This window comes from Mauremys mutica, chromosome 16 (assembly GCF_020497125.1).
Source record: "Mauremys mutica isolate MM-2020 ecotype Southern chromosome 16, ASM2049712v1, whole genome shotgun sequence".
In the NCBI taxonomy this organism is placed as follows: domain Eukaryota; kingdom Metazoa; phylum Chordata; order Testudines; family Geoemydidae; genus Mauremys; species Mauremys mutica.
Window position 1 is genome coordinate 22,588,011 of NC_059087.1, and position 26,223 is coordinate 22,614,233.

At 45.4% G+C, this 26,223-nt stretch overlaps 1 protein-coding gene across 2 annotated transcripts in view; it reads right to left on the reverse strand.

The window, feature by feature from the left end:
- Positions 1-26,223, reverse strand: part of CABP1 (calcium binding protein 1) — an 83,867-nt gene that overhangs the window by 29,249 nt on the left and 28,395 nt on the right. Inside the window, exon 1 of one of the 2 annotated variants that reach the window (XM_044989615.1) lies at positions 3,723-4,468. The exons of the other annotated variant lie outside the window; for it this stretch is intronic. Coding sequence (XP_044845550.1) covers positions 3,723-4,337 — 615 coding nt within the window. The 5' untranslated portion in view covers positions 4,338-4,468. Of the gene's footprint in view, positions 1-3,722; positions 4,469-26,223 lie in introns of those variants that run through there. 2 annotated transcript variants of the gene reach the window in all.

Consider the following 26,223-nt stretch of genomic DNA (forward strand, 5'->3'; position numbering starts at 1 on the left):
GAAACTACTCCTGGACCATAACAACACTGCATTAAGTTCACTGTACAAAATTGTATTTCCATAATACTGCACTAATTTTACTCTCACTAATTCACATTCATCCTCCCCTCCAGCACTGTAGTAACATTTCACTCACTGTTTTATGGTATTACAACACTGCACTGCCAGATTGGCACAGCCCTGTGCTAACATCACACTGAGTGCAATTGCCATGAGACTGTATATCATGCCTTTACAATATTATATTACTCTATCATTAGACTGCCAACCTGCTACAACACTACACAAATATCCCATCCTTGAACTGCCAAAATACGCGCACACTGCACCAGTATCACTTCCTTATACAGCCCCAGGACTGTGTTGTTATATTACTGCATTGTCAGGACTGTACTATCAAGTCGCTCTGGGGCTGTACAACACCCAAGCATAAGTACCACACTAAAATGCTTTTATAATATTATGTATTACTCCACAGAGCCAACACACTAACATGTCATTAGCCTAATGTGACACCGTGGCTTATACTAATACACTATTACACCACCCCACATCTGTTTATCCAGGCACCACTCGACTACTACAGTACAGTTCGATGCACTGAAATTGCACTATTGCTCTATATACAATACCAGTGCACCTTGAGTGTAGTGAATAAAATACTTCTTTCTGTATTACCGTACCCTGACAGTACCGTGCCTTAGCATTAGCCTGCAGCATACACCATCAATGCACCACATAGTTGTGCTAGCACACCAGTTATATATTTATAGCACTTCTGTCCATGCTCTATGTTTCTTCCTGTACAGTTACAAATCTATCTGCCTAAGACACAACTCTGGAGTCCTGAAATGCTATTTCACACTGCTACTGCAATAATGAAATACCGTGTGAAGTCATCCCTGCAACGTTTTCTGCCTGTCTGATTGTACCATTCTGCATACGTGGCCATATCATTGCACCACTATGTAAATAGAGGAGGATGTTTTGCTTGTGTGTCATTGGGGCAACACATACTGGTGCCCCTGGATCATGCTTCGTTGTTGCTGTAAATCTGCAGCATTGTGCTCCCCTCCTAATGTGGAACTGAAAATTTATTTTAACTGATTCACTCACTGTGTGATAACAAAACAGTGGGCGGGGTGTGTTAGCTAGAAGTTCCTGGACTAAAGAAACTGTTTACTGTATGGTGCTGTTGCTATCTTTTAATTACAGTGTATAATAAATGGGTGTTGCAACTCCTTTCACGTTATACTGCAATCCTGGGCATTACTGCACCCCTGTGACACTGCATCCACCCATGATTGAAACTTGGGTTCCTATAAGTATAATTTGCTGTCCTCCCCTACTACTGCAAACTCACATTTCTATCTAACTGCTAACATTCACTTCTCCACTCCTGGGATACAGCCTCCATCCCTTCTATTACCATGACAAAACTTGCACTTGCTTCTGTCCTCAGGCCTCCATCCATTCCTGAACTTTACAATTACAATTTTATTTACTTTGTGCTCCTGCATCCAACTATTTCTGCATTCCGTGCTGTAGCTACCAGGGCATTACTGCATTGCTGTGTTCACCCATTCCCAAATGTTCCTACTACAACCCACTCCACACTCCTGTCTTACATTATCCACTGAATGGTCATTTCATCTAAATCCTTTCAAAGAAGGCAAGAGGCAGACAGACACAGATACAGAATGTCAGGCTATGAAGAAAGATCTCTGTTTATTCACAGGCACTGGGGCTATGCACTGGGTAAAAGAGCCAGAAGCAGCATTTCATCTGTGCCCTTCTTTCTTGTAAGCAAGCCGGCATTGTTGAACTGGGGGGACTACATCTTGCAGAGTTTATGGCATGCAGTAGAAGGTGGTGACACCTGAAAGTGGGTAGGCAACACTGATATAATAAAGATGCCATTCAGAGCCAGTTTCCATCAGTGGGAAAAGGTCAATTAAAAACTAGGTAGACAATGGCTTTTGTGTTGGGGACCCTGGTGTGGATTTATTTTGTGGTTCTGATACTTTGAGGCCATGCAGTGCTACAGAGCTAAAATCCATACTCAGTTACATCTCCACTGCTGTCAGCCAGGTTGCAGAGATGTAACTGAACAGAATTTAGCCCACAGATTTCCAAATATGCTGGTGGCATATTGCTTTTTGTCACCTAATTGAGCACTGGCACTGACCAGAACCCTGAATGTTGTTACTGAAAGACTTTATCCCTGAGTTTTGATGTCCTGTTTGTGGGGATGGGGGGAAATACTAGTTCTGAGTCCATTGCAACAATAATATTCATGTCCCAACAAACAAATTATTGTTGATGATGCAAAGTCCTGGGGAAGGGGAACAGGTGAGGTTTGATTTTCTTCAGTGCAGTCAAGGTTATCAGAGGTAGACAGCACTTTCTGACACTGAACTAAACAGACCTGGTGCACACTGTCCTTGCTCTTGACTACTAAGGTTCTGCTTCTCCCTTCCTCTCTCCACCACCCCAACTTGACTAGACATTTCTACAGAACCTCCCAAGCCAGCTTTGTCTATAAAACAAAACCACAAATCCTAATTCTGGTTTCACTGATCACTCTCTGTACCGGAATTTAGCACTTCAGGCTACTGGTTTATACCTACAGTTGTGCTTCTGGGAGATTGCAGTTACATTAATCTTCCTGGAGATTACATTTCCCAGTACTGTAACATCCCATAATGGTTCTAAATGAAAACTGGAAGTGAGGCTCCCTTTGCCTCTTCACTTTTAAAGAGTAGCCCTGTCAGGGGTAATTTCATTACCAGGCGCAGTTTAAAACAACAGCTTTGCACAGAAAGAGCTTGCAAACACTGAAGGCATCTGTTCCATCTCAACACACTGACTGAGAGGGTTGCAGAATTGGGTCAGAAGGATTTTTTGTCCCCCTCCCTTCTTCTGACAGCTCTGCCATCATAAATGATTCATATTCTCATTGCACATAAATGTACCTTAAGGAGAAGTAAACATATAAAGAAAAGCAAGGGTGCGAGAAAGACCCTAATATCTGCATGTGTTTTTTCAGATCAGATTATTTGACTCCCCCTCTCCCCTCCCGACACAGACACAATTTAGCTCAGACAATTAAAGTGGATTTTCAGTGAGCCAAGGAGAGAGGGGGATGGGGTGAGGGGTGGGATTCATTTTGGTGCTGGGATGAAATTGAATTAATTGCCTGATATCTCTCAGAGCGCCACACACCGCACAGCAGAGCCAACCAGAAAGAATCCTTTGTCACCCAGCAGACCAGGGCAGCTGCGGCAGTGTCCGCCTCCCAAGGGGAATTCCTATAAGCCATTGATCTGACAGGGTTTGTTCTTTCGTTAGGGAAGACTCAAAGTGCACAGATGCCCCCCTCACTTTATCAATAGACACTCGCAAAGCCAGCTCCCAGCCTGCACACCTGAGCCTATCCTGTGCCCATCCGCGGTACAAACCTTCCTGCTCCACACAAACACACGCACCCTAGTTCACAATTGCAAGGAAGACGCCCCTTTAACTTTGCACCACTGTGATGCAAATGTCTCAGAGAAGTTTTGTAGAGGCAGCCAGGAAGCAGTGCATTTATAGCTGCAAGCTTATCTCTAAAGCACAGGAGGGCTCGGAGCCAGCAAGCCAAAGATGTGTAAAGGGGCAGAAAGACGCGGGTGCTGGGGGAGGATGGGAGGAGGGCAGATGTGAGACCCTCTGGTCCTTACCTGGCCAAAGACGGAGCTGAGAATGGGGTGCAGCTGGTGGAAGAGGGGATCTGGTTCCCCGGATCTGTCGCTGCTGTTGGACTTAGTGGAGTACTTGCTGCTGGATTTGGACAGAGGTGACGAGCCTTCAGAGAGCTTTAGGGACTCTCTGCTAGACCCCTCTCTGTGACCGAAGAAAAAGTCCTCCTCCCTCTCCTCCCCATCCCTCTGGGTGTGCTGCTGCTGTTGGTCCAGGCTGGGATGCTGCTGCTTGTGGTGGTGATGGTGATGTTGGTGATGATGCCTAGATGTCCTGGCTTGTTCCTTGCTGCTGCCTCTGCTTGGACCTCCTTCTGCTGGCTCCGGCTGGCTCTCACCCTGTCCATGTGACTGCTTCTTGAGCCCCTTCACTCCATTCTCCCTGACTCCTGGGTGGCAAAGTGGCCTCCTGGAACTGGGGTCCCCATGGAGCTGCTCCTGGCTGCTCAGCTCCCTCGCTGGGTACCTGGGTTGCCCTTTCCCGTCCCGGGCATGGCTCTTCCTGGGCTGGGGCTCTGCTCCTACCGCAGCCCTCCGGCTCCCCCCTGCCTTCAGCAGCGAAGTCTTGGATTCGCTCTTTGCAATGGGCGAGCTCATCTCGGGGAGGCTACAGAAGCATCTTAAACCCGGTGGCGGCTGCTGTCTGGGGGAAGCTCTCCGCCCGGCAGTCCCCGCAGGCTGAAGGAAGTGCTCGTGGCATGTCCTTCAGAAATCTGCTTAAATTCAGCACCACAGCCCATGTGACAGCTCCAGACAATGGCCTGGGAAGGCACTGGCTCCGCCAGGAAGCAGGGGGCTGGAGGGCACCGTCTCCTCCTCCCCTTGCTGGCAGCCCAAGGTGCCGACGCGCAGCTCCTTCAGGTGAGGCGCTGTCTCCTCCTCCCCTCCCCAGCGAGAGGAGCCGACCCGGGGGCGTTGGGAGCCAAGCGGGGCGCTCCGTGGCGTCTCCCACCCAGCCCGGCGGCGCTGTCTGCAGCTTCCCAGCAGGCAGGGGGAGGATGGAGATCGCTGCGGCAGCTGCATGAATTTTTAACCGGGGATCGTGTGGCGCGTGAACGTGAAGGGGAGTCCGAGCGCCTGAAACCCGAACCCGTCCCTCTCGCCCACCAGGAGGGGCTGAGGGAGCCGGTTCGGTGTCAGGCAGAAAATGAGCATCACCATAAACATCCCAGGACGCTTCCCCTGTCTTGGTAACCGGCCCCCGCCGTGACTTGCAGGGGGATCAACTTTCCAAGCAGCCCCGGCCCAGCTCTTTGGTGTGAGCAGGAACTTGAAGAGAGGAAAGCGGACAGCAGAAAAGGGACTAAATCAGGCTGCTGCTAAGAAATAAAGTTTGGCACCGCTGCGGGGAAGCTCACACTGCAGAGGGCAGGGGCAGGGCACTGCTGTGGGGAAGCTCACACTGCAGGGGTCGGGGCAGGGCACCGCTGTGGGGAAGCTCACACTGCAGGGGTCAGGGGCAGGGCACCGCTGTGGGGAAGCTCACACTGCAGAGGGCAGGGGCAGGGCACTGCTGTGGGGAAGCTCACACTGCAGAGGGCAGGGGCAGGGCACTGCTGCGGGGAAGCTCACACTGCAGGGGTCGGGGCAGGACACCGCTGTGGGGAAGCTCACACTGCAGAGGGCAGGGGCAGGGCACCGCTGTGGGGAAGCTCACACTGCAGAGGGCAGGGGCAGGGCACCGCTGTGGGGAAGCTCACACTGCAGAGGGCAGGGGCAGGGCACTGCTGTGGGGAAGCTCACACTGCAGAGGGCAGGGGCAGAGCACCGCTGCGGGGAAGCTCACACTGCAGGGGTCGGGGCAGGGCACCGCTGTGGGGAAGCTCACACTGCAGGGGTCAGGGGCAGGGCACTGCTGTGGGGAAGCTCACACTGCAGGGATCAGGGGCAGGGCACCGCTGTGGGGAAGCTCACACTGCAGGGGTCAGGGGCAGGGCACTGCTGTGGGGAAGCTCACACTGCAGGGGTCGGGACAGGGCACTGCTGTGAGGAAGCTCACACTGCAGAGGGCAGGGGGAGGGCACCGCTGTGGGGAAGCTCACACTGCAGAGGGCAGGGGCAGGGCACCGCTGTGGGGAAGCTCACACTGCAGAGGGCAGGGGGAGGGCACCGCTGCGGGGAAGCTCACACTGCAGAGGGCAGGGGCAGGGCACCGCTGTGGGGAAGCTCACACTGCAGGGGTCGGGGCAGGGCACTGCTGTGGGGAAGCTCACACTGCAGGGGTCGGGACAGGGCACTGCTGTGAGGAAGCTCACACTGCAGAGGGCAGGGGCAGGGCACTGCTGTGGGGAAGCTCACACTGCAGGGGTCAGGGACAGGGCACTGCTGTGAGGAAGCTCACACAGCTGAGGTGCTAGCTGAGTTGAAGGCACTGCTGTGAGAAAGCTCCCACTGGTGTAGTGATGCCTTCCACTGGTGTAGTGATGCCTTCCACTGGTGCATTGCTGTGAGGATGCCGCAGCTATGAACGTGGTAGTTAGCGCTGCAATCGGGGACTCCACATTCCACAGAGTTCTAGCAGGCATTTTCTGAGCACTGTTTTTAGGGAGCTCACACTGCTTAAGTGGTACATCCCTGGAATCTTAGACCTGGATCCAAACTTCTTACTGGTATAATTGGCAGGAACAAATCCCTGGATCAAAACACTCCAAAAGGTGGAGATTCAGATTCCTGATCCAAATCCCAAAGTTCTCAAAGTTCAGGAGGGTTGGAGTCAGTTGTTCAGACTATTTTAGAAATAGCTTCTTCCTGTGAACTCAGATGCAAGCCTGGTAATGGATCTGGGGCCTTGGTTCAAGGCCATTATAAAAATAAATAAACGTTTGTTTCTAAGAAATTGGTGCCTCAAGTTTTACTGTAATCAAACCCAGGACATTATTCGCAAAGGGTGACAGGTTTGAAAAGGGGCTTTAAAATTTAATCAGTTGTTGTTGGACAAAGAGAAGCGCTAAATGTTCCTATCAGACACATGTTCTCAGTGAGTAAAGGCCACACTCTCCCCTTCCCCAACTTTTGCATGCTGTGCTTATGTTTCATTAACAGTCCTGGAGACTGAAGGCACTTAGCTACAGAACAGGTACAGCATGTTCAGCTGCAGTGCAAGATTCTCCCACAATATGCCTCAAGTCCTCTCTAGGGTTAAGAGAAGAGTCCAATTTCTCTGGCTAATTAGTGCCAGTTGTGATAGTGGTTATTGTGATGAAGACACTTGTCCAGTAGTAATTTCCTGATCAAATCTACACTGTCATTCTAGCTCTTAATTACAGCCCAGCTGCCCTTTTGTATAACTGGCTGTTCATATTTTATAATATTAAACTAAAATTGCACTCCAGAAGCAGTATGGTTACATGTATGAGAGGCAGAGTCCTCGCTAGAACTACTGTAGCTGGAGGACTCATGGATACTGAAGAGGCATTTCTGCAAGGAAGCTCACACTCAACAGCACACTGGTATGAGAATCCATAACGAGGAACTCATACAGACATTAGGTGTGCTTTGGGAAGCCCATCGTGCTGGAGTTATGATATTTTAGAGAAGCTGGCATTCCTAGAGTCCCAGCTGGCCCTCACAGTACACTGCTGTGAGGAAGTTCACACCACTGGAGTGCTACTTGACATTGCTTGCTGTGAAGGAGCATGAAGTTATTGGGGCTATTTCTGAAGACTGTGGTGATACCACTTGCCAGCAGATGGGTTATAGTTCCCTGTCTCAACCAACTGAGCACTGCAGAATTTTGAGCAGATGCCTCATTTGTGGGAAGGGAGTCACTTATGCAGGTGTGTGATTCATCACTTTGGAGAGCATTTCAGGGATGAAGGTAAGAAACAGCTCCGCTGAGTCAATAACAATGCAGCCTAAGAGCCATGTTATAGAACAGAGCAGCAAGAAAACAGGCAGCAGCTGAAACAAGTGCAGAATGGGACAGAGTGAGAGCATGGATCTAACACCTGTTGTTCACTAACCCAGGCCTAGGTCTCATCTGGGAAGGAACATGTTTGGAGAATCTGAAATGGCCCCTCCTTTCAAATTTGCGTTTAAAGTTCTTCACTTATGTCCTCTTGCAGACAATTTAATCTTGGGATCGGAGTGTAAGGCAAGAGGCTGTGTGGCATTGGCTGAATACTAAATTGCTAGCTGATCTGCAGGAGCCAAATGCCAAGGAACAACAGTGCCCAGTTACAGAGTGAACCACCATAAATCCAGCTGTTAGATGTATATGAACATCTCTCCAGAGAGAATGGATATTCTATGCCATCTGGCAGTACAAAAGAGGACAGAACAGAATCTTTGAGATACTAAGATTATATTACATAACATGCGTACTCACGTCTTCCTGAGATGGCACTAATGTCAAAGCTATTTGTGTAATTCAAAATCAGAGACTAATCCAGAAAGGGGATGGCATTCCATTCCCAAAATCATAGGCATCTCAATGTCAGCAGGTGCCTGTCCCATTCCAGCAGGTAATTATGAATGCAGTACTGCCTGTAAGTGGTAACAATCCTGACCAGTCTTTATAACAATTAACAAAATGTCTTTGCTGTTGGGATCTGAATCTTTTTGCCCCTCCTTAGCACTACTGAAAATGGCCTGGAAGAAATGGAACAGGATTCAAAGGAACCAGGGGTGTTTTATCTGTCCTAAAGGGAACTCAAAAGAGCACATTTCAGTTTGCATTAAAGAGACTATGGAGCAGCCCTGTTAAGGAACTGCTTGACAGTGAGATGAGTGAGAAATGTCCCAGGACAAGCTGTGAAGCCCAAAAATGCCTGAGGAAGGAGAGGCCATGGGCTTTGTGATTCGTTGGAACAGATCTTTCTGCAATATTACATTTTCCTGGTTCTTGTCTTCCTTACACTTGCATTTGGAGTAACACTACCTTCTTCTATTAAAACTATAACACTCTGCTCTCCAAGGAGCACCTCCATCTGAGCATCTCAAAGTGCTTTACAAACACAACTACACGTATGGGACAGACAGGTCTCATCCTCATTTTACACTTGGAGAGACTGAGACACAGATAAGTTAAAATGACTTTTACCCAAGGTCACATAGCAAGTCAATGACAGAGCTGGGAATAGAAGAGTCCTGACTCCCAGAAGCCCCTATTCTATCTCCTCCTGAGCATTCCTTTTCTATCATTCTCCCACTCTCACGTTCAGACATTCTTCCATAGGGCTGCTTTAGCTTTGAACTCACTCACTAACCTTGTGCACTAAATGAACGCTCTCTTCTTATTAGGATCCCATCTTGCCCTGTGAAACTCATTAGTGGCATCCTGCCAGGGGATCAAGAGTAGGACATTACCTTATTCAAAGGGATAAATCACTGCTTGGATATCTGACAAGCAGCTATGGCATTATGTATCCAAGCTGTACTGGCTATTTAATGTAGAATGTAAGTTCCTTGGGTGACAGGCCATCTCTTCCTCTGTGCTCTGTAGAGCGCTGAGCCCAATACTGTTGCTCATGAAATAGCCTCTGAATCACTCCAGAACATGCTAGACCAACTCCTGTTCCCAGGCAAGCCAATGGGCATTTTGCTACTGATGTTGATGGAACCAGAATTTGGCTCATATGCTGTGACTGAAAAGGCATTCTGAAATGATAATGGTAAAAAGACATTTACTGAGGATTTTTGGGAACAAGGATTCCTTTCCTGAGGAAAGTGAGGTGACACTGAACTTGTTTTAGTCTTGAAAGTTGTTGCCTTTATGGGGATCTAAGCATGATAAGAGTGTGTGAAAGGCTCCTACAGAGACCCATTGTGGTACAGGAAAGGGGTAGGAATTTAAGTTCAAGGAGTAGGGGATAGGATAGAAATTAGAAGAGTTTTTTTTCTTCCAGAAGGTCATTTTTATTATAGAATCATCCATCAAAGGAAGAAGGAGTGAGAAGGATGGACAAACTGAAAGCAAAGGTGGACTAGGCAGAGCTGCTGGGTTGCTAGAGAGGGGACTTGTCCCATGGCAAAAGAAGGCCCTTCACATCCGCTACCTCTCTGTCTCTGTCAAATGATGATGCAGAATCACAGCGTGTTTCAATGGGAACAAGGGTGCCAAGTGTCTGCCTTCAGGGGAACTGCAGTTGGCCAAGCATGTGTCTGTCTCTAAAGGGAGCTACAGCATTGACAGCTGGAGGTTCTGTTTGCTTGACGATGTAGCGTTGTTCTTTAGGTCTTACTCAATAGGAGAAGAATAATCCCCACAGCATTACAAAGGCATTATTGTTCTGGCTGTAATCACTTTTCTCAAATCCACTCCGGTTACCTACACATGCAGTGTCACTGGGAACAGAAAGCTCACTTCAGCCAGCACTAGATGAAGGGCAGCAAGAAGCCAGGAGAGGACTGAGTTCTGCAATCAAATAACTCTGAGGAGAAAAGGGACAAAAGTGGCCCCGTGGGGGCTCTGGGGAGGGATGGGAAAGAAAGAGGGGTTTAGCAATCTAAGTGGCAGCAGAGATGGAAAGACAGAGACAGCAGCCTACAAGAGAGAAGAGAAAACCTACAGGAAACAGAGATAGTGCGAGAGAGCCAAGAATGATTGAGAGAGAGGAGAGAGGAGGAGGGAAAAATATGAGAGAGAGAAAGTGAAGCTCTGTCTTGTCTTCTTAGCTACAGGGGATGTAGTGATGCTGCAAGGCCTGTCAGAGGGAGAATCAGGTGGTGCCCTTCTAGCAGGACAGTGGGGACATGGAACATGGGAGCAATCTTCAATGGGGTGAAGGAGAAAGATACAGGGGCAAACAGCATTTCTTGTCACGATGACGCTAGGGAAAGATGCAGACCTTTGCATGGCTAGGGCCCTGTGTTGCTATCATGATGGGCCACTTAGAGCAAGAGATGATATTCCACACATCAATTAACTTTAAACATCTTTGCAATTGGCCACACCAAGCAGAAAAGGAAATGTAAGAAATGCCCTGCCCCTCTAAGGGACAAATACAGCAGGGCTTCCCTGAGCCAAAGAGCAGGGCCTAACTTCACCCAAGCTCCAGCGAAGCAGCAGCTCACCCCAACTCAGTTCCATAACAAACCCAGGAATCTTCCTAGAGCTGCATCCTTCTGAGCTCCCTCTTACAGACCCAGCTCCAGCCCTACAGGCTGGGAAGGGAATTAACTCAGTCCTTAAAGCTGGGTTGGCCCTGCAGATCCATTCACTTTGCACTCAAAGTGGATAACTGTGGTCCTTCCTCTAGCCAGACCTATTCCCTACCAAACTGTGATCCACTTCACAGTGCACCTCTACCTAGCAGGGCATTCTGTGGTGTTGAAGAAGGGGAGGGTAAACCACATGGCAGATGGAGCAGCACATTAAGTTGTAGATTTCTGAGTCCTTGTGTTAAAAAGAATTCTTCATGTAAAAAAATAAAAGCAGTATTGACATTGCTCTATCAGGGACACGTGGGTGCAAGTCTGTGGATGGCAAGCAGAAGTCCCAGGGCAAAAAAAACATGTGGTGCCAGAGAGTAAATAGGAAAGTAAAGTTCTATCAATTGGCTCATCTTTAGCTCTAATTGAGCACAACAATTAACATGTGAGGAAAAGTTTTCACAAGAGATCTCTCAATACTCTCCTTCCAGATGAGCCCTGCTCTCCCAGGCATCTTTCCTGGATGAGTCCAAGTCTCCCAGATACCCTGCTTCCTCTGGGAGCTCACAGCCTCCAGCCTGTGGGAGGGTGAGGCAGTCCCAAGGAATCAGGTCATGTGATGGGGTGATGTCTTCCCCTGAAGGGAAGAGAGGAAGGCCTAAAATTACACCTGGGTCATATGAGCAGTGCCCTCTTTTCAGAGAGATAGGGGGACTCTTGAGCTGAACTGAGCAGAGGTGAAAGTATCCCTGCCTATGTGGTAAATGTCTTCCATTTTTGCCTGCTTTGGCATATTTTTAATATGTGCCAGCAAGGAAAAACTACTCTCTATTTATCACACCCTACTTACCAAACACTGAGGGGTTGCATTTGGAGGGCTTCTTGAGGGATGGAATGGGAGCAAGGATCTGCACTGGGGAAGGACCGAGGCGATTGCTATTGCCTTTATTTATAGCCTAGCACGGTGATCTTTGCTGCAGCCAGTCCATCCTTGGTAGAGGACACCTCTTGACCTAATGATAGGAAATGGCTCTTTTCTGCAACTCAGGATTCACTGGGAATGAAGTGTCCGTGTGTGCCATTTGCAGATGATGACAGATTCTTGTGCCATTTCATCTTGCCACCCCCTGCCGAGTGTTTGAAAAATTAGGACACAAGCAGTTGCTCCTTTTCATCCATTGGTCTCTCCAATATAACAACTAAAACATGAGCTTTCATCATGACACTGCAGGGGGAACTCAGTTATTACAGCAAAAGAGCTAAGGGTGTAAAATAAATAACCTGAACTCAAACTCAGATTGGATTGGTCAGAGTGAGTCACTCATTATCTCCAGGCTCCAGGGCAGCTGTTCTCCCTTCATTGCAAAGATTTTACATAATGAACATAGCTAATGGTACAAAATCAACAAGGTGCCATTAGAACATAGCTCTGGAGAGACAATTTGGCACATACAGCCAATAAACAGAAATGAAAACATGAGTCTGAAAATATGGACATGCACTGACCAGCTTCAGCTTAACCCCGTTCACTGTGGGGAGGAAGATAAACCACAATAGCTTGAAGCTTCATCACCTCAGGCTGAGATCTGATCCTTAAAATCAAGGGGATTCTTGCAGGATCAGGACCTAATTCATATACGCTAAGCAGGTTTAAGTCTGTTTAGAACCTGAGAGCTGTCTAAGGAAATCCCAAGGGATTGCAAGAGGTGGTGCTGGTGACTCAGGTCAAAATTATCAAACTTGGGCGTTAAAATGATGTATGTAAAGATCTTGGCTAGGGCTCCTAAGGAAAAGTGGCCTGCAACTCCCACAGAAATCAACACAAGCTGCAGTAGCTCAGCACCTCTGAAAATTAGGTCACTTTTACTTAGGTGCCTAAATTGGATTTAGGTTCCTAACTTTAGGCACCCAAATATAGAATCATAGTGTTCAAGGCCAGAAGGGACCACTAGATCATCAAGTCTGACCTCCTGTGTAGCACAGGCCACCAACACAACCCGCACACTAAACCCAACAACCGAAATAAGACCAAAGTAAACAAGACCCATAAAACACTAGATTATGTTTCACAGGGAGAGATAGGAGGGAATAGGAAAGACCGAGATACATCAGTGCTTGAGGCCTCTGCAATTGCAAGGAAATGATTAAATTAGATATACCCAGATAATCCTGGCAAGTGACTCACACCCACATGGTGCAGAGGAAGGCAAAAAAAAACCCCAAACTCTGATCATAATATGAAAAGTTTGAGACCACTAGATAGCCCTCTTTTCTCTGAGTCAATGCTGAACCAACACCCTATCACACTGTTAGGGGGCATTGTGCTGTTGGAGGTACTATTTTGTGCATGAAACTTAACACAAAGGCACTGAGGATTCATAGTCACTAAAAGATCCAATAATATTTTTGCAAGAGTTTGAGTACTACCCTGATTTCCTAATAGCTTGAATAGTTAATTAGCCCAGAATCTCAAAGTTATTTCAATGCTTAATTACCATTAATTTCAATGACAGTTAGGCACCTAAATACCTTTGAGGATCAGGGCCATTCTGCCTAACTTTCCATTCAGTTTTAACTGAAGTCCTTGCTCACTTCTCCTCCTACAGTACTGTTATAAATACAGAATGCTTGTGGTGTCACACCTCAGAGATGGTTGCATTTCAGAAAGATCTCTAGATATACAGTATGAAAAGAGAACTGGGATCTTTCAGGATGAAAAGTGCTATAGAACTGGAAATTGTTATAATAATTAGTAATGATGTTAATAGACTGAATCTTGTGAGAGACAAATAAACCTGAGATTTGGGATGAGATTTGCCTCAGGCCATAGCTCTTATTTGGCTCCCCGTTCCCTGGGAATTTAAATCCCATGTCACTTAATTGAGCTTTCACTGAATCCTATATACTAGAGCACAAAGTGAACAATAAAGAGGATTGCATTAAGAAATATTCCACATGGGGGGCAAAAAGCACAAAATCTTTTTTAGGGACTACAACCCAGATCTGAGTACTTACTACATTTTCCAGGATGGCAACACACTTTCCAAAAGAGGGTGAGAATCATTATCCATATTTTACAGATGAGGAAACTGACACAGGACGTTGACATGATTTGTCCAGCAAATATACCAAGACAGCAGAGGAGCTTGGAATAGACTCCAGGTCTCCTGACTTACATCCCTGTGCACTAGGCATACTCTATGCCCGATTTGCAGGCCTAAAATAAATCTTGGACACTTGCACATTCAGGTGAATTTTTTTAAATGAAGAACAAGGAACCAGGTGTTAGTGCATTCGCAAATGTCACACATTCACATACACAGCAGCACAGAGTGACTGTGCCAGCACCTTGTCAAAATGGATGGAAAATGGGATGGCTACAAATCCTAGCAGGCAAAACAAAATCAAGAAAAAGTTCACAAAGTATTGATGTGAGGTACTTCCATTTCTGATGGAAACTGCATGATACAGAAAGGAAGTTAAATTTCTTAACATGCCTCTAGGGGGATGGATTGGATTAGAATGAAGGATCCTAATTTTTATGGAAAAGTCCTATAGAATTGAATAGAAAATAATAACCTTAGTATAGATTTTTTCTGAACCATCCTATGGAATTCTATAGCAGGGATAGCATCCTCTATTAAATTCCATAGGATGATTAAAAAACCCTCCATTGTAAGGTTGTCATTTTCTATTACATTTTATAGGGTTTTTCAAACCAATTTTTATATAACCTTACTAAATTCCTAGAGAAATGTCTTGGTTGCATTGCTATTAAACTCTACAGTACTTTTCCATAAGGCAAGGAGACAAGTTTTTACAGGGGCAAATTAGCACACATGGAAAGAGTAGCTGTTTTATCTAGGACTGTATAGTAGAACATGTTTTAGATGAAAATACAACAAACAGGGCATATTTGATCTTACTAAGAAGATAAGGCACAGGCGTTCAAAGTTACCTGCAATGGCAAAAATCACCTCCCTATTTTTTTTGAGGTAGCACAAATTAGTGGATACAGCACGGGGGCTGAAAGTCAGGACACCTGTGTTCTAGTCCCCTCTCTGATCCTGTGACTTTATCTGAGACAGTTGAGGCCAAATGCTGTAATGTTTTCTCATACTGAGTGGTACCTATAACAATCAGCCCCTTTACCTCACTGTGCCTTGGTTACTTTATATGTAAAGTAGGTATCCATCTTTCTAAAGTGTTTTGAAACTGTTTTATTTCTATTTAAGGATTTCTATTTAAGTACAAAGTATTAAGTATTGTGGTTTTGGAAATGATTTTTTTCCTGTCTTCTTGGGCAGCATCCAAACCAGAAGCAAGAAACTAGGCTTCTTTCAATTTTTGATGTGACCCTGATCCTAAAACTATAGGAATAGGTCCAGATCCAGTCTCCCATCCTTTTCCAAGCTGGGATGAAGGAAGCGGTTCAGATTTGATGTTCAAGCTCACCTCTCTAAATTATCTGGTTATTAACAACACCACAGTGTATGAAAACTGAAATAATTTTCAAAATCTAATTTAGCATTAATGCTCTTTTTTGTCTACTCTTTGCATTTCTTTCAGGCTGTACATTGAACTGAAAAGGGCAGTCACTTCACTTTGGGTATCTAGTCAGTTTCAAGTCAGCTTCACTTTCAGTTTCTTATGTACTAACTACCTCTATGCAACAATGTTTGGATTATGAACACAGGATGGTGTTGTTTATTTCTTTTAAAACTCACAACACTGTTTGCATTGGACTTTACTTAATTTTTAATTTAATAGAAACAATTATCTTGGTTTAAGGTCTTATCAAAGTTTTTTTCCTCCCTACACACCACCTAGATCTGAGCCAATCTGACAGCATCCTATTGAAAACAAGTTTTGGTGGTGGAGTCTTTTGCTCAGGGGAAACAACAGCCTGGTTTTGAACTATCTAGTCTAAAAGGGGAGAAGGAGGCTCTGCAATGATATAGGAGTGTCCCCCATGGACTAATAATGGGAAAACATCAAAAGATTAAGAGGCCTGATACTGATCTCACACCAGCTTGCTTCCAATGACTTCCATGGAGTTACTCATGATTTTCACCAGTGTGACTGAGAGAAGGATCAAACTCTTGGAGTTCAAGTCTAGTTTTCCTACACACCCAAATATTCAGATGCTTTACAGAAGCTCATGCAAACAACTTAAGTCTGCAGAATTTGGCCAAAAACCTGGTAAGAGATTTTCAGTCAAAGATACCAGCTGCTGCTGTTATTCAACTATGCTGACGTAAGGACACGTATGAAAGCGCTCTGGGCCTAAAGAAAGTCTCCCAATCAGCTCCAGGAAGGTTCACATCAGTGAAGAGGCCAGTATTTGGTTTTAAAGACTACTTCAAGCACTCACTAAAGATGCAAATATTGCAATTGACATTTGGAAAAGGCTGGCAGCTAACTGAACCAACTAGATTCAGTACTGTAGTCAGGAAAGGAATAATCATCTTCAGGAAATTCAGAGGAAACCTAAGAACTTCAAACTGAACAAGGCTCATTATGACTGTGGACCAGCTAGGATCCTTTTCCCCTTTCCCTGGCTCAGTGCTTTGCTGGAATAGCTATAAAAACAAGTGAGCTATTTGCTCCTAGTCCCCAGGATCCCCAACTCTCTAAAACACCAAGTCCTAGGTTCTCTATCACATGCTCCCCTTCCCAAGAGCTGTTGCATATAGAAAGTTAGCGACGCTCAGCACTTTGGGAAAAATCTTCTCTCTATCGCATAGTTTCTATAGCATACCGCACATTATTATCTAAAGTCTTCCCATTAGATCTGCATAACGAGACCGCTAGAAGACTTCATGGAGTCATCTGCTCTACTCCTGTTGCTGACTGCTGCAGCACTTAAATGCAAACATGACAGCAAATCACATTCCACATAATACAGTGGGATTTTTAAAAAATATATACATTAACTGAGCTTAAACACTTGAAACGTTTTTAATGACTTTGTGCATTAAAGGCACAAGGACTAATGACAGAACGGGGAGATCAAAAGAGAGAGGGAGTTATTCCCTGGCACTCCACATCTGAAGGACTCAAGTGTGAATAAGGATGTTATGTAAGACAGATTTTCAGATGTCACCAAAATGCTTTACAGTTAAGAATTAATATTAATAAATGACTTAAACTGAAAACCTCCATCTATTAAAAGGATTAAGGCTTCGCACCGGTGTAGGGAATGCGTACAATGTCAGAGCCATCTGCAAGGCTGTGATCAAAGGCAAATGAGGAGGTGGGAAGTGTTATATTTGGCGGGGGGTGGGGGAGAAATCTCAAGCATCAATGCAAAAACCTCTGTAAAGGTCATGAGACAGAGCAACAAAAAGAGGAGAAACTGGGAGAGGAGACTAGGGTATCTTCCTTCTCTCAGGTATGTGCACTCTGTAGTCATTTTATTTATTCTATATATATGAAAGAAAGAAAGAAAATCTTCCACTGAGTGAATGAGCAGACAATCATCTCCCCTAGAGATGAGGCCATCTCTCCTGCCACTGTCCAGGAAACAGCCCGTGATGGCCTCAGCTTGCTGTTATTATCAGAGAAATGCCACTTCGTATCACATTATAATTGGGCAAACAGTACTGATTTCATTTTGAAAATATACTTTACTTACCCAATAGATGCCTTCTGGGAGACACTAGGACTGGAGGAGCTCTGAGCTTCTCCATAGCCTCTGTGGCTATACTATTCCCTAGAGAGCCTCCTGCTGGGAAAGTCTGGGCCTGCAACAAGTTCTCTCACAGGCAGTGTCCCTTCATCATTCCCTACAGTGACTTTTGTTGATGGGAGAGCCTGGGACTGGAATAAATAACAATACTTTCCCCTTCTATAGTCCCACCCATCTGAGGACCTCAAAACACTTTAGAAGCATAGATTAATTTTCACAACCACTGCTCCTGCTGTGAGACAGACATCATGATCTCTATTTTACAGTAAGAGAAACTTAAGCACAGGAGAGGACATGACCTGCCCACGGTCACATGGTGAGTCAATGGCAGAAATAGGAATAGAACTCAGCTAAGGTGATGCCATGTACCAGGCTGTAATTGCTAGTCTCATAACCAGTGCTTCTTCCCCATTCCCTGCAAAGAGTCCTGTTATGAGAGGCAAGGACTGTGGAAGATTCACGTTTCCACCCAAGCAACCACCACTCCAGTACCATTCCTGGAGCACATCCCAATGGTGGTTTTATTTGTGTACATATCTGTACTAGAAATACTGGTGTGGAGCAGGGGAAAGGGACACTAATTTGCCCCTGAAATGGCAGCTCTTCTATGGGCACTGCTGTGATCTAAGAGCCAGAAAGACAGCATGAGAGGGATCATCAGTAAGAAGCTCCTAAATGAAGAAATGAACTGCATTTCCCTTGGAGAGGGGGATTATCGGAATGTAACGAAAACAAGCCCCCGCCCTCCTCCCCTGCATACACACACACCCTAGAGGCTTTTGCAAAGCCACAGGAACGGAAATAATTTAGTTTGAATCCATCAAGCATTAAAGTCCTTTCGCTGAGGGATTGAAGTGAAAAATGAGCCGTAGACGGGAATTAGAAGCTCTCCGCCTGGGCTGTCAAAAGGGATTTTCCCCAGATAGAAAACAAGCAATTGGAATTGCAGGAAGGTAAATCCGTCCTGAGCCTCTGACATGCACACATTCTTGATCTCCCCTCCATGGCCCTGACCACTCTGGGATCATGGAGACTGACCAGTGCAGCTCACACTTGGCACTTAGATCATGGCCTCTTGGGCTTAGAGGGGGTAGTTGTCAACTCCTGAGCTTTCCTGAAGAGTGTCATCAACCCTAAGTCAAAGAGAAGATGGTGAGATATGCAGGAAGTACTTGGTCTGAAACAGGTGAGGTAAGTGCCAGCTCGTGTCCAGGGCAGAGAAGGGAAAATGGGCAAGACAGCTGCTGGAAAGGGTAATCCTGTGACCATGGGCCAAGGACAGCTCTGGGTACCAGCTCATGGCCTATGCAAAATGAGTCGAGAAATGAAATAGCTAATGGGTGTTGACATTTAATATATCATCACCAGTCATCTGAGTTCACACCTCACTGAAATGAATGGTGCAGTTCCTATCTATCAGAGATATTGTCCCAAGCTCTCTGCAGGTTCATGTAAACACCTCTGCATCAATTACTCATTTCACATTTGTTAGTTTCTCTTTGCAACCATCATAGACAGACACTGAGGCTTGGTCTACACTAGCAATTTATGTTGATATAACTACACCCCTGAGCAATGCTGTTATATCAGCCTAATTCCTGGTGCAGATAGCACTTAGGCTATGACTACACTACAGCTTATGTCGGCAAAACTTGTGTCGCTCAGGGGAGTGATTATTCCACATAAGCAACATAAGTTACACCAACATAAGCATTCGTGTGCACAGCTCTATGTTGGCGGGAGAGTTTTCCCACAGACAAAACTTACGTCGCTTGCAGAGGTAGGTTTTTTATGCCAAAGAGAGAGCTTTGGGCAAAGAACATCTTCACTGAAGCGCTACAGTGGTGCAGCTGCATCGGTGCAGCTGTGCCGCTGCATGAGAAACAAAGAGGTGGGAATGGGAAAAGAGAGGAGGCCCATGGTGAAGTGATGCTTCAGAGCCAGCTGAAAAGTGCAATATCTGTGGGAAGGGGTTGCAGAATGATGCGAGCCATGCAGCTCTTTGATCTCTGAGTTGTTCCCAATATGCATGTAGGTTTAAGAATATGGTAAGGGACACACACTAAATATCAAGACAACAGGAGCTCATTGGGTTGTTGCAGACTTGATTTCAAAAGCATCTTAGAGGACAGACAAATCAAAACCATTTACTTTAACATAAAATTCAGAATCCTGAAACATGCTCAGAATCTCCATGATGTATGCCACACAAATACTTAGATCTAGAAAGGTCGATGCTTATAGAATATATTTCTCTTGAACATGCTGTTCCCTGCTATTATGTGATGTGATTTCTTATTAATCTGTGCCCCCTTCTCTGGTAATAACAACATGGGGGTGCTTTTCATCCATAGATCTCAATATGCTAAACAAAGATGGGTATCATTGTCCCCATTTAACATGTGGAGAAATTGAGGCACAGAGAGATGAAGTGAATCTGAGGCAGGGTCAGGAAAATAACTCAGGAATCCCATAAATTACAGCATTAGTTCCTATATAAGGGACACTCTAGGGTTGCCAACAGTCCCTTATTACAAGGGACATCCCTTATTTTTTCATCTCTGTACAACAAGATTGGGAGTTGCTGAATGCTGCAAAAAGCAGCAAGAAATACCCATGGTGAATGTAGGTGAGTACTGCTTATTATTAATTATTACTATTATTAATAATAATAATATCAGGGGGATGGGGCGGGTGTGCTAAGAAAACAGTCCCTTATTTTCTAACTACAATGTTAGCAATCCTACCTCAGAAGGTTTTAGATGGGGTTTCCTGTTGGTATGAAGATTGTTTGAGACCATCCAGGGAAGAAACTTGCTTCAATGACAAGACAGACAGAGTTAGGGGAGTTTGCTAGGCTCACTGACAGACAGAATGGGTGACAGCTAGATAAGTGCCAAGAGTCTGAGTTTTGTGCACATGGGTTATGGGCAGAGCCCAAGGTGGGACAAGAACACATGCAGAGAGCTGGGCAAAGGGACTGAGACAGAGGACTAGCAGAGGTCAGCTGCTCCCTGGGTGCCTCTGGAGGCACTGTAGTGTTTATATTTGTAACTGAAAAAGCCCCTCCCTTTCCCTGTGTTGAAGATGCTCCTGCACTGAACCTGAAAGGGCTCGTTATAAATAGCTTCTCCCTGCAGCTCCTGAATGAGCCATTGAGGCAGAATGAGTCATCCCTGCCTGCTCTGTGGCTCCCACCAAACCAACTGTGTCAGGTTGAGTGTGGCTGCCAGGAGCACACTGTTCTCTCTCAAAGGGCAGTAATCTGGGGACAGGGAGGCTAAAGAAACAAATCCCTACCCCTTACCCACATGCACCCAAAAAAGTCCATCTCTGTGTGAGCTAGAATAATGCTTATTCCAGAGAAACTCTCAAGAGGATCTAGAAACGGAGACACTGGTGCCCTGAGCCTCTTTTGTCCATACCATCTTCCTTGCTTGCCTGGCTTTTGATAAGAGCTTGTAGCCTATTAGTTGGTGTGTGATGGAGATGATAGTGTCCCCTTATAGGGGCAAATCCTTCAGTCTCCATGCAGGAAATTTCTGCTATCCAACCCCTGATAATGGGCAGGTCAAGTACCAGGAGACCTGCCATGTACCTTTTTTCCAAGCACTGCCTCTGCATCCCCAGGGAAGAGACTGGAGACAGAAGCAGGGAATGACAATAGGAGACAAAGCCATCCTTGTGTTCTGCAGGTGCCCAAACTGCTAGAATGGGGAAAATCTGTCCATGAGTTGCCTCCTGTTTTGGTGAGGGGAAAAGATGGGGCTGACACCTCTTCCTCCGGTCCTGCTGCTGGAGAGGAAGGTATGTCAGTGTGGAGTTCCAGAACTCGCATGGGATGCAGGGCCTCCAAAAGAAGAGAGGTTCCAGAAGCAACTTGCTTTGCTTGTGTGGGCCTTGTTAGTGGACAAATGGACCCTCACTAAGGAAGGGCCTGCCCCAAACACAAGATAAAAGGGGATAATGCCCTCTGAATTGCAGGAAAACAAGCATGTGAGAGAATGAGAGCCCTCACTTAGAGAAATGAGGCTATATGAATGGGGCAGCCCATGTCTGCCTGAGACATGATGAGTGATGGGGGAATTTCACAGCAGGGGCAGGAGTCAGGGGAAGAGACGGGATTAAAGAGAAGAAAAAGAATATCAGGGAGGGAGGGAATATGAATCTGATGGTGTAGGAGAGGGACAGGCAAGGTCTCAGAAGCAGGTCTCCTTGGTGTGCAAGGAGCAGGACTGTGGGGAAGAAAATGAGGGTATCATGTGATGCTGGACTCCTGAAATGGAGCGTTTAAAGAAACATGAACTATGGAAACTTGTTCTTCGGTTTCTCACAAATTGCACTGGATGACAGTGACAGACCTCATGAGTGACATCTGGGAAAGCGAGCTCTAACAGTGAGTGAAGCCAATGGGACAACCTGGCTGTTCCCTTCAGTAATATCTGGTGAGAGAACTGAAGCCATGGTTTTGCTGGTGGCTCACAAGAGGAGTGGTATCTGTGAATAAAAGAGGGAAAACACATGGGTGGCAATGGTTAGAAAAGAAAAGAAATAAAATCCATCAGGAATGATGAGGTTCAAGATAGAATCAGAATAGTCAAGATCTCAGCTCATTCAGTTTCTCAATACTCAGTCACTCAATACTTTGGCTGAAATACAGCAGAGATCACCTAGCAGTTTCTCACTGCAAGTGGCTCCCTGATGCTGTACTGTGCTATAGCAGAGGTGATGCAGTCATGTCTTGGTGATGAAGGCTCCTGGATGCTGTGCTGTGATACAGAAGAGGTGGTGGATGTTTTTCTAACAGAAAAAGTGATGTAGTCATGTCTCAGTGATGGAGAGTCCTGAGTAATGCAGTCATGACAGGGTGATACAAAAATCCTGTTGGAATGTTTCCCACTCAGTTTTATATCAACTGCCTTTGCATTTATTCCTCCAGTTTTTAATTTACCACCAGAACAAGAAAGCCTCCTCTGTGAAATGTTAATGTCTTTGTTCTCATTTAGTTTAAAACTTGACCTACTTCTGAGTTTTCCAACTTCATCATGAGCAGCCTCATCATTCAACTGTTCTAAATTCATGTTGCCTGGCAGCATTTTGTCTTTGAAGAGATTTTTTTTCTCTAAACAGAAGAGAGGCTTTCCAGAGACAAAGCACCTTGAAAAGTCCCCTACCCTCTCTCTACCCTTGCTCTTTAGTGCCTTGAAAAGTTACCCCAGCTCTACACCCATGTGCTTTGGAAAGCCAACTCTCCTTCCCACTCCCACTTCTGACTTCTCCTTCTCATTATCACTTCTTCTCCTCCTCTCTCTTACCAAGAATTGCAGTGGAGAGACTGCTGTCTCTCTTGCCTTGCTTCTATGTCAATAGCTGAAAACTAAAGACCCCATTCCCTCCCTCCCTTCCACAATCCCAACACCTACACAGACAGATTCACCATCCCTTCCTTCCTCTATCAACCCAGCACTTGAAAAGGACCTATCTACATTACCATGGGGCTTTATATTCCTTACAGAATTTATGGGGTATCCAACCTATTCCATCTTGGTTCCTTTTTTCACTGACAAAACCCTTGGTTAATGCAGAGTTAAGGTTTCCCGGTGGTATCTTGTGGCCTTCCAGAATGTTGAGTTCAGCAAAACTCAAAATTGTGAAAACTAGGAAATTAAGGTATTTCCAACTCACTTCTGAAATGCATGAAAGCCAGAGTTAAGGTATGCACCCACACAACCTTAACTCTGCTCCGCTGAAGCTGACAGTAACCAGTGGGAAATACCTGTATGCACTCCAGCTGCATACACTGTGTTAGGTGTAGTGCAGAAGAGCTGTGATTGTGCTAGGAGGTGATTTCAGGGGCTGTGCCCCTCTGGGGTGTATGTGAGCCCCTCTCCCTGATCCCTGGCTGTGTGATCAAAGGAAAGAGATGCGTGTGTACCTTGAGAGATCTAGTATGCCTCATTTCAGTGCTGTGTCAGCAGTGGGGCACGGGTGATTGACAGCTGTTAGGTACAATTCAGTAGATGTGTTCATTCTATGGAGTAGGCTGTGTTGAGTGTAGGATAGGTGTGGATAGCTCCTGTTCAGTACAGCACAAAGGCAGGGTATGTGTTATGGGTGAACTGGGTTACTGCTCAAAGTGGGCAGAGTCTGATAAAACAAAGGTTGTGTGGCAAGGTTCTATAGCCATGTAAATAAGAAGAAAAGAAAGAATAAGTGGGACCGCTAAACACTGAGGATGGAGTGGAGGTTAAGGATAATCTAGGCATGACCCAATATCTAAACAAATACTTTGCCTCAGTCTTTAATGAGGCTAATGAGGAGCTTAGTGATAATGGTAGGATGACAAATGGGAATGAGGATATGGAGGTAGATATTACCACATCCGAGGTAGAAGCCAGACTCAAACAGCTTAATGGGACTAAATCAGGGGGCCCAGATAATCTTCATCCAAGAATATGAAATGAACTGGCACATGAAATTGCAAGCCCATTAGCAAGAATTTTTAATGAATCTGTAAACTCAGGGGTTGTACCGTATGACTGGAGAATTGCTAACATAGTTCCTATCTTTAAGAAAGGAAAAAAAAGTGATCCGGGCAACTACAGGCCTGTTAGTTTGACATCTGTAGTATGCAAGGTCTTGGAAAACACTTTGAAGGAGAAAGTAGTTAAGGACATTGAGGTCAATGGTAATTGGGACAAAATACAATATGGTTTTACAAAAGGTATATTGTGCCAAACCAACCTGATCTCCTTCTTTGAGAAGGTAACAGATTTTTTAGACAAAGGAAACACAGTGGATCTAATTTACCTTGATTTCAGTAAGGCATTTGATACAGTTCCACATGGGGAATTATTAGCTAAACTAGAAAAGATGGGGATCAATATGAAAATTGAAAGGTGGATAAGGAACTGGTTAAAGGGGAGACTCAACGGGTCATACTGAAAGGTGAACTGTCAGGCTGGAGGGAGGTTACTAGTGGAGTTCCTCAGGGATCGGTTCTGGGACCAATCTTGATCTTTTTATTACTGACCTTGGCACAAAAAGTGGGAATGTGCTAATAACGTTTGCAGATGAAATGAAGCTGGGAGGTATTGCCAATTCAGAGAAGGACCGGGATATCATACAGGAAGATCTGGACGACCTTGTAAACTGGAGTAATAGTAATAGGATGAAATTTAATAGTGAAAAGTACCAGGTCATGCATTTAGGGATTAATAACAAGAATTATTGTTATAAGCTGGGGACGCATCAGTTGGAAGTAACAGAGGAGGAGAAGGACCTTGGAGTATTGGTTGATCACAGGATGACTATGAGCTGCCAATGTGATATGGCCATGAAAAAAGCTAATGCGGTCTTGGGATGTATCAGGTGAGGTATTTCCAGTAGAGATAAGGAGGTGTTAGTACCATTATACAAGGCACTGGTGAGACCTCATCTGGAATAGTGTGTGCAGTTCTGGTCTCCCATGTTTAAGAAGGATGAATTCAAACTGGAACAGGTACAGAGAAGGGCTACTAGGATGATCCGAGGAATGAAAAACCTGTCTTATGAAAGGAGACTCAAAGAGCTTGGCTTGTTTAGCCTAACCAAAAGAAGGCTGAGGGGAGATATGATAGCTCTTTATAAATATATCAGAGGGGTAACTATCAGGAAGGGAGAGGAATTATTTAAGCTTAGTACCAATGTGGACCCAAGAACAAATGGATATAAACTGGCCATCAGGAAGTTTAGACTTGAAATTAGATGAAGGTTTCTAACCATCGGAGGAGTGAAGTTCTGGAACAGCCTTCCAAGGGGAGTAGTGGGGGCAAAAGACATATCTTGCTTCAAGACTAAGCTTGATAAGTTTATGGAGGGGATGGTATAATGGGATAGCCTAATTTTGGCAATTAATTGGTCTTTGACTATTAGCGGTAAATATGCCCAATGGCCTGTGATGGGATGTTAGATGGGGTGGGATCTGAGTTACTACAGAGACTTCTTTCCTGGGTGTCTGGCTGGTGAGTCTTGCCAACATGCTCATGGTTTAGCTGATGGCCATATTTGGGGTCGGGAAGGAATTTTCCACCAGGACAGATTGGCAGAGGCCCTGGGGGTTTTTCACCTTCCTCTGCAGCGTGGGGCACGGGTCACTTGCTGGAAGATTCTCTGCATCTTGAAGTCTTTAAACCATGATTTGAGGACTTCAATGGCTCAGACACAAGTTTGATACAGGAGTGGGTGGGTGAGATTCTGTGGTCTGCGTTGTGCAGGTCAACTAGATGATCATAATGGTCCCTTCTGACCTTAAAGTCTATGAAAGTCTATGAACTGGATCGGTGCATCCCAGGAGTGTATTTCCTATGGCTGTGCGCAAATCCCAATCCCTACTCAAATGTAGTATGATGGTTGAGGAAATGAATTTCATGGGTCAATTCCATGGGATCTGTTACAAGCCCAGATCTTTATTTAATAGTGGGAGAGGAGCAGATTAGGCAAATCCCTGGTACTTGATGAATTCTTTAGCAACATTTTCTCACATCTCTAATTAAGGGAATTTTATTTAAAATCTTGAAAAATATTCCCTCTCCTGCTTTATTTATAAAATGAGAAATTTAGCACTTTGCTCCTTTGTTCTATTTGGAGGCTCGTGCAATTTATTTTAGATGTAGCTCAGCTGTAATCCTGTTACTTGCTGCTCAGACTGAGAGGCACGCT